This window comes from Anopheles coustani, chromosome 2, assembly GCF_943734705.1.
Source record: "Anopheles coustani chromosome 2, idAnoCousDA_361_x.2, whole genome shotgun sequence".
NCBI classification, from domain to species: domain Eukaryota; kingdom Metazoa; phylum Arthropoda; class Insecta; order Diptera; family Culicidae; genus Anopheles; species Anopheles coustani.
Window position 1 is genome coordinate 76,689,339 of NC_071289.1, and position 12,521 is coordinate 76,701,859.

Sequence of the window (12,521 nt, forward strand, 5' to 3'; positions counted from 1 at the left end):
AAAATTAGAGAAGTATATCAAAGTAATAAATATACCTCTTTATATTTTCGTCATGAATTTTTTTCCGATTTAACCTAACCTGTTTTTTCTTTTCTTTTTAGCAATGAAACCTCACGAAATCCAGGAAAAACTAGGGCTGACGAGGATACGCGACCGGAACTGGTACGTGCAACCCTCCTGTGCCACCACCGGCGACGGTCTGTACGAAGGTCTGACGTGGCTCACCTCCAACCACAAGTTATGAGAGTAATTGTAAACACCACCATTAGCCCAACCGCAGTCGAAGGGGAAAACACACGATACACATTAAACACGTAGATACACACGCTGGCGGGCACACCCGTAAAAGAGCATCCGCATATTTAAATATATACGAAAGGTAGGTTGCATATCCTTTCGCGCCTCCCTTTGCAGGCTCCTCCGTTGATAAACACCGGCCGAGCGTGTTCAACAATATCCAATCATAATAAGTAGATCAAAATAGTGCTAGCGGGAAGAAAATGCATAAGAGTAGGAAGAAAGTGTGGAGAGTACAAAATGCGCTCATCAAACGTGCTCGGAAAGCAGTGGCGGATGAATGGAAAGAGTCTGAAAGCGAAGCTTTCCGTTCTCCGGTGGGTGAGGGTCTCACTTTTCTGTGTGCATAGTGTAACGTTATGCCTAATGCGTGTGTATGATCGAGTGCAGAGGATCATATGGAAGTATAGAGAGTTTAGAAATTATCTCATTCTATAATCTGTCAAATTGGCAAATAAGAATGGGCAGCCGGATGTGGCGGGCGAATGCGATCGAAGTGCAGTCGCGAATGAAAAAAAGAAAAGAAATAGGGGACGTCAAATTAAACAGCGTCCTGACAGCGACCAATCGCATACCGAAATATTGCTATGTCTATAAATATATACATATTTATAGATATATACATAAACGAATGTATGTATTTATGAATAAAGGTAGTATATAATTCTTGTTGGGACATTTCCATCTTGTTAAGGCTTGGAAATAGATGTGCGTGAAGCGCAGACGGTAAGGGTGTACGGCAGGAAATAACCCCGGAACACCGATGCGGGGTTGAAGAACGTTGACAAAGTTAAGAAAAACAACACAACAAAACCGTTGCCCTTACGTAGTGATTACTATTTGCTCTTTCGATAAACAAATACATATTGAACCGTCTTTTCTGCCCGTTGCTGCCTATCCGTAGTAGATTCTTCAATTGGTCATCTCGCAACATGGAATGTATTGTTTCGTTTTGTAAAGTGCAATGCTGTTTATCTTCTGGACTTAGGAATGTTAAAATGATGAGGGCTTACATACTCTACCCACCCCCATTCCCACAGGGACAATAGGAAAAAGCAAGCTCAATGGAAACTCCCTCGATTGATCCTCCTCTCTGTAGCCTCTCTTCCCTGGGGAATCGTTCTTCAAAGCGTTTCAGAGAACAAACCATTCCGGTGGCCGTACGAAATAGACGTAGACTGATGCAAAATCTGCTAGTGAAACAGCCCTTAGTAGCCCTCAGAACAGTAGTTAACACACAACTGGATTAGCTTTCTCCCGAATCGCTGCTGAAAATTCTAATAACGTGATTGCTTTGAGATGGGGCTATGAAGACGAACCTTAAATAATATCTTTATCGCGGAAATCACAACACAAAATACAAACGAATTAATGTTATGTGACATTTGTCGGAAGGTCTATGGTGACAATAGGTGATATCGAGAAGATAAGCGGCCAGGAATGCACCTTTGAAGTTAAATATTGCACTTTCGAAATCAAACATGAATTAATAACATCTTAGAGAACCGTAAGAGAATGGGACAACGGGAACGCAATGAAGAATGACGATGTGGAAACGAGATGTGTCAGGTGGAGGGAAGCCTCGATAGTCCCTTTTTCTGTTCAACGATCGTTCACGCTGTACATACATACTGAAAGTAAATGGTATGCGTTAGTGAACCGTTATAGAAACTCTCCAGCCACTCTTATTCTTGGAGCAAAAGAAAAACAGCTTATCAAAACCTTGCGCCATGTTTCAATAAACAAAAAGAAAAACAAAGGGTGCGCCTTGCAATACCACCACGAACAGAAAATTAAGTAAAATCGCCAGATTTTAGAACGTTCCACGGCTGTATGCGAAAGGAAGCACTGCAATCATCATCCGGGTTTCTGCTGTAGCATCTCCGATATCGATTGTAAGTTTCGAGCAAATTTCATAATCTGTGGAAAGCTACAAAAAAGGAAACCTCTAAAATCAATTGGAACAACAAAGCTTAGCGCAACCGAAGTATGGTGGAGAATGGTAAAGAAATTAAAACAAATAACACTGTAGCAAGATTTTCGCATTACATATACATATAGATTCGGCGTGATTGGCAGGAGTAGGTTTTTTTTCTGTCTGCCTGCGAAATGAGAACGTTGTACATATTATTGTATGGTAAAAGAGAAATTAAAAAGAAAAAAACAAAGCAACTAATTGATACTATGTAAGAATAATGAAATAAACGAATGGGAAAACAGCTGATGGAAGGATTTTATGTTATTTGGTTTGGCAATTCGAACGGCACATGCCAGTTGAAAACATGTATTACATTTCGCGTTAATTTTGGACTCTCAATCACAATATTATTTTAAAGAAGTGAGTAAAACTTTCTCCACGAAAGCAAACCATACAATGCTTATCGTTTATAGTTGTTGTGTTTTTGTTTTGTTTTGTGAAATCTGCCTGCTAAGAGGCCGGTCAAAACGCTTAATTTAAATAATTTCTAATGCCATTTAATTGAGTCGCCCAAACTCTTGGCGCGGTTCTTGTGCAAGTACTAATGAGTTTATCAATAAGCTGAAGTTATCAACAACTGTTTATGACTTGTGTTGTGGTGCTGGTTTAAAAACAATCTCTTTGGTGCGACTTGGCAGTTTTGTGAACGATTGAAAGTGAAATAGTACGAAACTGTTAGAAAGCAAGTGCACATCATGGGGAAATGTGTGTCAAAAATTTTCTTCCGAAAAGAACTGGGAATACTAATGCTCGGATTGGATGCGGCAGGAAAAACTAGTAAGCAGTGTATAATTGCAGGTTTTATATTGTGCATCGAGAACTCCAACCCAACCCTAACTTGAACGTTTTATGTTTTTGTGTGCCATGCAGCTATACTGTACAAGCTAAAATTGGCTCAAACGATTATCGCCGCTCCTACAGTAGGGTTTAACGTCGATACCGTGACGTATAAAAACGTTAAACTCAACATATGGGACGTTGGAGGGGATGCTGATACTAGACCATTGTGGAAACACTACTGTTCTGGTAAGCAATGCTGAAAGAAGTGAAGAACAGGTTCGTTGAGGAAAGTATTTTCCACTTTTCGCAGCAGATATGCATGGACTAATTTTCGTGGTAGATTGCGCGGATGCCAATCGGATACACGAAGCACGACAAGAATTCCACCGAATCATAAATGACAGTGAAATGCAAAAAGCGATTATACTGATATTTGCGAATAAGCAGGATCTACCAAATGGTAAGAAATTAGTTGGTTAAAAAAAATAACGCATTCGAACTGCTTTTGATAATGCGAAGTTTGAGAGTTGTTTATTATTATTGTTTTAGTTTTTTTTTTCATTACATTTTTTCCTTTTAGCAATAAAGCCTCATGAGATCCACGAGAAACTGGGATTAACGATTCTAAGCGACCGTAATTATTACATACAACCTTGCTGTGCCACCACCGGCGATGGTCTGGATGAAGGGTTGAAGTGGCTCATTCGTAACCGTTAGATTTACAAACGGACTCCTAGCAGAAACGGGAACCCATGGAACAAATTCGATTCTAATTCCATGTGTCATTGTTTCTTTAAAAAAATATAAAATATAATTACTCCCGATAATTTCGTTATTTTGTGAGAAGTTCAAAAGTTAAACGGTAGTCATATTTAACCATCTTGAACGGTAGAGCTTTGTTTTATACACCTTGGCGCTGGTTACTTTCACATCGAAATATTTCAATATGTAATGTTTCAATCAACCGAAACGGCGAAAGATGATTTGAAAATATTTATGTAATTGTTAAAGCATATGCTGCTCAAGTACAAAATTATATTTATGGACCATTATTACAACAATGTATAACTTTTGTAGCATAGTGAAATCCTTGCAACACAACATGTCTCTCATGCTAATGATTTTTCGAATGAGTTATATGACGTTGTTAAAATACATAGCTTTCTCCTGACAGGACGAACGTCGATACACTTGTTTCTGGTGCATTTCAACACGGCCCAGAACCTAGAATATGATTACGTTCTGGTCTGTCTCGTCGCTGTTGTGATAGTTTGTACGTCCTTCCAGTAAGCTTGTCGGAAGTTTCGTTTTCGTTCGACAGTGAAATGTTCATTCATTTCAACTCGTACTGAGTGGCAGGAAATGTTTTTTTTTCTAATTTTGATCCAGGTCTTGCCAGTTTTTTCTCATTTATATTCAGCATCGTCACAATATTCATCTCCTGTGAAGCGAAAGCGGAAGTGTGTTGGCAGTAAAACTTGCATAACGAGCTCTTTCCGCGGGATGTTCAGCTTTTCGTTTGTGTTGACGGCAACTTATTTCCATTTTTTTGCCTCGAATCTCTGCAACATTTTTAAATGGTTTAAATATTAAAAATAGTTTAAATAAAATTATAAATGAATGTCTCTTTTACAAGCCTCCTTGGAACTTAGCAATTGAAATTATATTTAAAACAATGCACAGCATTAACAACAAACGCTAGACTTTGCATAATGTATGTTTCAATTATTTTAATGCATTGGCCAATTAGACAGAGCTTTCCGTTTAGCATCGCCAAGGCGATGGTTGCATTTTCCGCGCGTGATATTAAAATACAGCCATTATTAATAAGTTGAAGTGCGCCATACAGTTTCGCGCACGAGCCCCCACAGGTTTCATCACTGACAGGCTTCCCACCAAGGGATAACTGCTAGGTAGGCACATAAATTGTGTGGTACCAGCTTCCTGTCGTCAGGAAACGTGTTAGCGTTTGCACCGCCATTTCGACGCAAAACTACTGGGCGCCTCCATCGCGAATGCAGGGTGTGATTTTGCACAGCCAACTACGGATGCACGGCATGGCAGACTTTGTCCATTCATTCCCTTTAAATGCGAGCCCCCCATTTCCTTTGCTATCATACAGTATATTTTCATTTCATTTTCTTTCTTCCAGTCCCATCACTCTATTCTCCATCAAACGTGCTATTCTGGGGATAGGGGTGGAAAACCCCTTTGGTTTGGTTTCCGTTTTCCGGTGTCGTCGAACCAGTCGCAACTGGTGTGGCACCGAAAACGCCGCCGGCTGGTGATGAAAATCCGGCATGCTATTTCTGTACCAAATTGGCAACAAGAATAATCTTGGCCGCGAAGCAACAAACGGCAATGTAGCGACCGTTTTCATTTTCTCCATCACTTGTGTTGATATTTTTTCGCAAGCCTCTTTCCATTTCGTTCGCCGTACTAACTATTTGATATCTGTTTCCTTTCCGTTTTTGATTCTCTTAAGGGCAAACCGTATGTTTCTGTACCCTCCGTGGCCTTTCGTCGTCTTTTCAGCAGTGCCATATATTTTTCCTTAAATAATATAGAAACCGTTGCACCATGGAAGGGCGATGCATTGAAAGGAGAAATAAAACCTCACCAGACTATTCCCGGTTTCTGTATTACCAACCGGATCGAGTTTTTTCCGGAACTATTTTTCGTCTGGAATTTGCCCTCTTTAAAGGGGTGGGAGTATCTGTTTACCGGGTAAAGTTATGCACCATGCAATATTTATGCAAAGCGTGTGATGTTTTATTTCCGTTTCGTTGCACAGCTAGGTGGCCAGTGTGTGTGTCTTATGTCTGCAGCACCTTCCGCCACGGGGCAGATATAAATGTGGAATAAATATTTGGCAACACAAATTCTCACTGATGACTGTTTGAACAACATTTTTTGACATTGCAAAATGTTTCTTTTCCTACTTATGGCCAAAAATAAAATAAAACACAAATAAACTGATGGTATGTTTTCTTTTCTTCCTCGAAACAGAAGCCCCTATTGGCTACTGTGTCTCACGTGAAGAAGAAATAATTTAAAATTGTGTTCTGTGTACCTGTGTCTTTGCTGCACTACCAGGACAATGTGGAAGCGAGCGAGGGAAACAGGAAGGCGGATATGATGAAGAGACAAGAGCAACTCTTTCCCATGCCGTAGGGAAGAACGGATTCATACTACGCCGCGTTGGCGGTTCTGTTGCGCGTTGTCGTGCCGTTGGCCCCACGGAAATTTGGGGAAAATTCTAAAGTCGACTTCGCTGGAAATTTGAGCGACTGGTCGATGGCGCCTTGTTCCAAAACGGGACTGGAATGGTACGGCATGTACCGGTTACGGCGACACGTAGCTGGCAACCAGTGCCCTGGTGCTGGTACATTCTCGCGCTCTCAGCGCCAGTTCCCTTCGGCGTTTGGTCCAAAGTAAAACTTTCAACTATTTCCGTAACGAGCAATGTCGGAAATTTGCGGCATCCCCTTGTGGCCGCCGCGGCGAGAGGATTCGGTGGGGGGAGTGTTCCGAGCTTCGGGGAAACGGGGTTTCGCAGCTTCCTAGCTTTGTGGACGGATGGTCCGTAGACTTCCGGCAGGCGGCGGCAGAGGTGGTGGTGGTTCTCAGGGTGTTAAGTCCTATTACCGAAAGAAGAAGAAGCAGAATTTGTTGCTTTATTTTTTGCGCGCTCTGTCTAGTTCCTCAATGCCCTAAATTCTACAAACAGATCTCTTCCTCTTCAAACGCTTCGTAAAAGTGCGGTCCGAAATCGATGTGATTGTGGTACAGTGTTGCCGATCCCTTCCACATTGATGTCTTCTTTTCCAGCGAGCATGAAGCAATGTAGCAAAGTATTCTTTCAACATTGTGCTTAATTTTCGTAATCCAAATAATAAAATTTAAGGTAAAGACAAATACATCGACCCTCGTTGATCCAGGTTTTGAACTATACTATTAGATACATTAACATTTGATATACATTTCCTTTTTTAAGCTATAACCGGGCGTTAACGTTTAAGCGCAAGTTTTTTTTTTTTATGTGGCACGACATCCCCTAGTGGGACAAGGCCTCTCTCCGAAGAGAGTTTGTGTGACCGAAAGACGGTATATTATAGATCGGTGGTCAGCCGTTCGTAATACCGGAGGGTGCCAGACTCGAGATTCGATCCCACACCTGTGGTGTGGTGTTTCCTCGCGCAACCGCTGCGCCATGGGCAGGGCAAGTTAGTGTTAGCTAATATTTGAGCTCTGAGATCCTACAACACGATAATACTTTTTACACAACCAAAAGGTGCGTGGCGAAGTAATGCAGTTAACTTGAACAAATTATTTCTCTACTTCAGATAAATTTGGCAGCACTGAAAAGGTCTTTGTGTCAGGTATCAGAAAAAACCCTTGCGATTACTAAATGCAACGATGTTCAACTAAAAGAACAATCTTTTTGACGCAATCGCTTACTTCTCTCCTAAACTAAATAGTCTTTCCTTTTGTTGGTTTCCTTTTTTGTTAGTTAAGCTACTCGTTCAACAATTTAGAAAACGTTCAACAAAAAGGATAATAATATTGAAAAAGAAGCAACTAACACAAATACTTTAAGCTAAGCTTTATTTTAAGCAACTATACATTAGGCTTTAAGTGTTTTCTTTACATCGGAGGACTTGTTTCTATTTTGAGAACCAAAAAGACTGTAAAAAATCAAACTAACCTTTTTACACTAAGATGGATTATTGAAAATGGGATAAAAAAAAAACAATAGACAGGAATAAGTTTATGGCCCAAACATGCAGCGTGAGTGGTTTTCCCCGGTTGTGTTTTGCCCTTAAAACATTTATCATTATCATCAGCTAAACAGAAACAAGTGCACCGTGAACTGGCATCGGTGTGGCGTGAAGATATATCCTTTCGTAATATTAACGACACGGGTAATGGATAACAAGAAAAGAAAAACAATTTATTCCCACACCTCGCACATACACACCGGGCCACGCAAACACGGGGACGCTGGATGAAACAAACGTGGATTATTTCGACTAACAGCAAATAAGCAAATCTTCTGCCAGCGTTGACGTCGTCGGAAAAGTGTCCTTTCCAATGCTTTCGGGGTGAGGCCACGAGAGTGAGGTGGTTGAAACCCAACGAACCGGCGTTCGTTATCATTTCCCTGTCAGCCGTAATGTTAGCTCGAAGAAGCGTGCGGCAAAGCTCTCACTGGCCAGAAAACAGTAAAACCCGCCCGTCACCGTGGCGTTTGCTTGCGTTCCGGGGATAACGTTAGGGAATATGTTGCCTCCGAGCGGGTCCGAAATCGTCACACCGAAAGAGGTGTGGTGTGAGGAGGGGCCCTGGTGGCTGGTGTGAAAAGTCCCGTCAGCGGATTTAAAGGATCCGGTGCTCCGGTGCGGCCTGAAAAGTGCGGCGAGTGGGGGGTTCCCGTTGACATCCGTTTTGTGGACAATTTTGTGGAGCAGGTTGGTCCTTTCGTTGGGAGCATTTTCTCACTCACATTCCTGCGTGCGGAACACCTTCCCGCAAACGAACGACGGGATTGTTTGGGAAGCGGCAGTACCACCGGGTGGGAATTTAACTGTTCTAGCTCACATTCGCACACGGTCGGTCAATCTATGTCGTGGGAAATATGCTGAAGACGAATGAAATTTTGAACGGGAATATTTCATTCCAGTGGAAGCCGCTTTGGATGACGGAAGGGGGAGAGGGGCGGGGGGGGGGGGGTGGAAATGGCCACCCCAAAGTGCAGTGGTCATCGTTTCGAGCAATCGAGTCGAAGAATGGGATGAATAAAACAAACTTCAAACTAAGGAAGGTGCAGTGGAGGAGCCGTTGCTAGCTCACTAGAGGGCGCAATAGTCAGCATCGTCAGGTTGGTGACGGCAGGGATTTGATGCACCGAGCGGCTCGTTTTCCTCACTGCTAACTGTCAGGATAATAAACGGAGCACGAACGGACGACTAGGAGGACGTTTTACTCGCCTACCTCGCCGGACGAATGCCAAGGATTGGTGAAAATGGCGTTGATATGACAACCGAGCGGACAGAAAATGTAGGTGAGAATCGTAGGATAAAGCAAAAAAAAAAAAAATTATCACCTGCCTGCATCCAGCACTGGGATGGTTTTTTCTCGTTCCTTCCGCATTCAACACCTGTCACTTTCGTGAAAGTTAGTACTTTCTTTTCACTCTCTTTCTCTCGTAGTCTCACATTTGTAGATCTTTTCCTTCCGAAGACGACCGTCATTTTTAAATACCACACAGACTCACACCCACACACCCACACCTACACATTCCATCTTTTCGAAAAGAAAGGGAAGCGCACCCTGGTTGTGTTGCGCCATCGGTTGAGAGGTATTTTTTAATTGGAATCTTTTGTAGTGCCCGTAGTAGGTTTCTCCAGCGGATTCCATTTGACGGACTACCGCTCGCGAATCGTAGCCTACACTGGGGTGGGTTTGCTGATGGATGCTGTGAACTGATTTTGTGCCGCTTTTCTATTTTTCCTGCCGATTCTTTTTTTTTTGTTCACACTCGGCATTCCATCCCTTACGTCACGGCCGGGGCACGGGATGGCCATTGCATTCCATATCGCAGGCATTTGAACGCGGGGGGAGGAGGGAAAGGGAAGGAAAATAGTTTGCCCGGTGGATGCCGTTAATTGCTTTTACCATTCCTTGATTTACTGCAGTTGGTGCTCAATTTACGGGCGGTGGAAAACAATTGAAGGAAACACATTGAAGAAGCGGTAGGAACGTGTGCTTGACGTCGCTCTCGGTTTCCATTATGTCTTTGGTCAGTAATTAATTTAGCATTTTTTTTCTGTTCTTAGAAATCTTTTACATCTTACAACAATTGCGGGTTTGTTTATGTTTTCTATTTTAAATATTTTCTTTAACTTAAATAAAAATTAAAAAAAATCGAAATAAAATTGAAAAGGATAAATACAACCATATGCCAAGGCTGCACTTGGTCGAAAAGAAGTAAATTGTACGTTGTTATTTAATTAAAAAAACGACTCGGAAGATTCCACCACCGACACAAAACGAGATCATACAAACCATCACGACATGGTTATTTTGCTACTCCTCAGCAAAAAATAAGGCAAAATGTATGTTTCACTGACAATCTTGCAAGAGTTGTATGGCAGGCAGTCGCGTAAGCGGTGGCGTTTATTCGGGCGGGAAAGTGGCATCTCTTGTACACCGTGCGTTGGTTTAACTCCATCGTGTATCGCATCCAACTCGTAAGTGTGTGATGGGTTGCGTAAGGGAAGGTGTGCAATCATGGCAAACGCGGAACTTACCTAATTACCCTTTGCGCGTGTGAAGGTACTTGTTTAATCACGTTTAGTGAAACGTTGGTTGATGGAAGTTAATCTTGTATAAGGTTTTTTTGCATTTCTTTTTATTGCATTACAACATATTGAGTCCCTAAGCCAACACTTACAAAGAATGTTTGATTACTTTCTCCCATTAAAAAGTGTTTCCTATTTCAAGCAGATACCTTCAGCTACAATTTTATATCGTAGAACAGTTATGAAGCTATATTTTCTATCTTCTGTTATCAAATCAAACATTTATTTGTATTTCTCAATTCGATACTAATGCACTTGGCATTTGGTTTTATGTTTTTATAACCGTGTTGTAATAATAAGCCTTTTGACATATTTCAGAAAAAATTATGGCAATTTCGATAACTAATGCTGGGTTACATTTGTCAGTTCTTGTTTCTTTGTAGTTCATCATTAATGTAACATAGAGGAATGATCTTTGTTTTTTGTTTAATTTTTTCTTTGCTTAAATTTACATTACTTTCAATAAGTTTCACTGTATTTCCATTATATATGTATTTGCAATTTCTTTATTGTATGGTTTGCTCTTGCTTATTTTTTATTATTGCGGTGAACCAGCTGTGATACCTGTATGAATTAGGTTTAAAATGATACGGTTTAATGGGCTATAAAGATTATGATTTGCGGTATGTCGTGTTGCTAACTATTTTGCATGGAAAATGAAAAGCGGACACTCGTATCACGGACGGCTGGCAGGTATGCCGGTGCTGATGCCATAAATTCGGTCTCCAAATCACGATCCGCAAAATCGGGATATTTGTTTTTCCACTCCACTTTTTCCTTCAACTGCTGGTTCTTTGCTGACGGAGCCTGGCGCATTCCCGGCCATAAAGCAGCGGCCAAATAGCTACAGGTACTGTTGGGAAAGCACCTGTGTAGTGGTATTCGTGTGCGGGCTTTAATGGAGACACCGGCCGGCAAATCGAACAACGAAACAATCCTGCCTGTGACATGGTGTTTCTCTTTGCTCTCCTAAACCATACTTGGGATTTTTTTTATTATTTTCCTTTCCATTTCATACAACTTCTCTCACCTTTACGTGTAGTTTTTTACATTATTTCTCTCGCCATACGAACTCCCTGTACGATACTTTGCACGTATCCTTTTTTCAGGGAGCTTTCGTTCCGATCGTTCGGTGGGAGCTCTCTGTTTATTTTCTCACGTTTAGTGTTGGGGTTTTCCCCATGTGAGATACTGGTTCCAAAACGTCGGAGGGGAACTCAGTGCGCCAGGCGTTCGTGGGCTTTAGTTTAGGCGGTCATGCGTGCTTGTTTGTTTAATCATTAATGGGACACAGTTTGCTCCCTTTGATTACATCCGTCTCGATGGTGGTACGGTGAAATCTGGTGAACGTTCAACCGTTGGAATGTGGACTGTGAATAAGTAATGCGTCCCGCAAACACGGCAAAACCCGGTACCATAATAGCGATTGTCGAAACCGGATAAAATCCCTTAAGTGAAATGTTAAATTATATTTTGCTTCATTAACTAATCATTTTGAAATGCTTGGTCTGATGTTTGAATCTTTTCAGTATTTAATGGGATATTCAATTATTTTGTATCGAATCAAATAGTTAGGCACATGATTAAAATTAGTTGCAAACATCAAACAATAAGGAATCAACACACTTTCTATTTCAGTAATGCAACGAAAGTCCTACATTTTCTCACATGAATCGCTTTTTTTCCCTTTTTTTAGGGTTAAACTCCTATAGACAAACGTCGGTATGGTTCGTCTGCCACTCAGCGTTCGGTGTTCGGGTCGAGTCGCTCACGGACCGCCCGAGCCCGACATTCCGGAACATCCTTACGCGATCCTTGCTCAGCTCGTCTGTGGTTCAGTTCCGTCGTGACCGTTCAGTTGGGTGGAAGCTGAAGCTGGTGGAATTCCTGCATTGATACTGTGAATTGGTTCAAGTGTTTTGGGGTGAAGTTTGAAGAAGAAAAGTGTCAATACGAGTTACCGAACAAGAAGGAGGCCTGTGTTTTGGTACGGTTCTGGTTGATGGTAAAAATAAGCTTTTTCGTTTAAAGAGACCTTTTTGTGGTATTTCGAGAAATAGACATTTTGGTTACAATTGTGTGGAAATATATTTTGATACTGT

At 41.6% G+C, this 12,521-nt stretch overlaps 2 protein-coding genes across 7 annotated transcripts in view; both read left to right on the plus strand.

Annotated features, from left to right (window-relative positions):
- LOC131266523 (ADP-ribosylation factor 6) overlaps positions 1 to 2,519 on the plus strand; it is a 30,941-nt gene extending 28,422 nt beyond the window's left edge. For all 6 annotated transcript variants that reach the window (XM_058269075.1, XM_058269076.1, XM_058269078.1 and 3 more), the window contains exon 6: positions 102 to 2,519. In XM_058269075.1, coding sequence (XP_058125058.1) covers positions 102 to 244 — 143 coding nt within the window. In that variant the 3' untranslated portion in view covers positions 245 to 2,519. The remainder of the gene's footprint in view (positions 1 to 101) is intronic.
- A 451-nt stretch (positions 2,520 to 2,970) lies between these two features.
- On the plus strand, positions 2,971 to 12,315 carry LOC131265066 (ADP-ribosylation factor 6-like). The gene is made up of 5 exons (XM_058267328.1): positions 2,971 to 3,052; positions 3,146 to 3,301; positions 3,369 to 3,515; positions 3,636 to 3,761; positions 12,116 to 12,315. The coding sequence occupies exons 1-5, from the start codon at positions 2,971 to 2,973 to the stop codon at positions 12,313 to 12,315; spliced, it is 711 nt and encodes a 236-aa protein (XP_058123311.1).
- The last annotated feature ends 206 nt before the right edge of the window (positions 12,316 to 12,521 follow it).

What these genes read in the sequence shown, in the direction of transcription:
- LOC131265066 (XM_058267328.1), top strand. Translation starts at nt 2,971, where the DNA reads ATGGGGAAATGTGTGTCAAAAATTTTCTTCCGAAAAGAACTGGGAATA. An exon ending in GGATGCGGCAGGAAAAACTA is followed by an intron (nt 3,053 to 3,145) that starts GTAAGCAGTGTA and finishes TGTGCCATGCAG; the next exon opens with CTATACTGTACAAGCTAAAA. An exon ending in GTGGAAACACTACTGTTCTG is followed by an intron (nt 3,302 to 3,368) that starts GTAAGCAATGCT and finishes TTTTCGCAGCAG; the next exon opens with ATATGCATGGACTAATTTTC.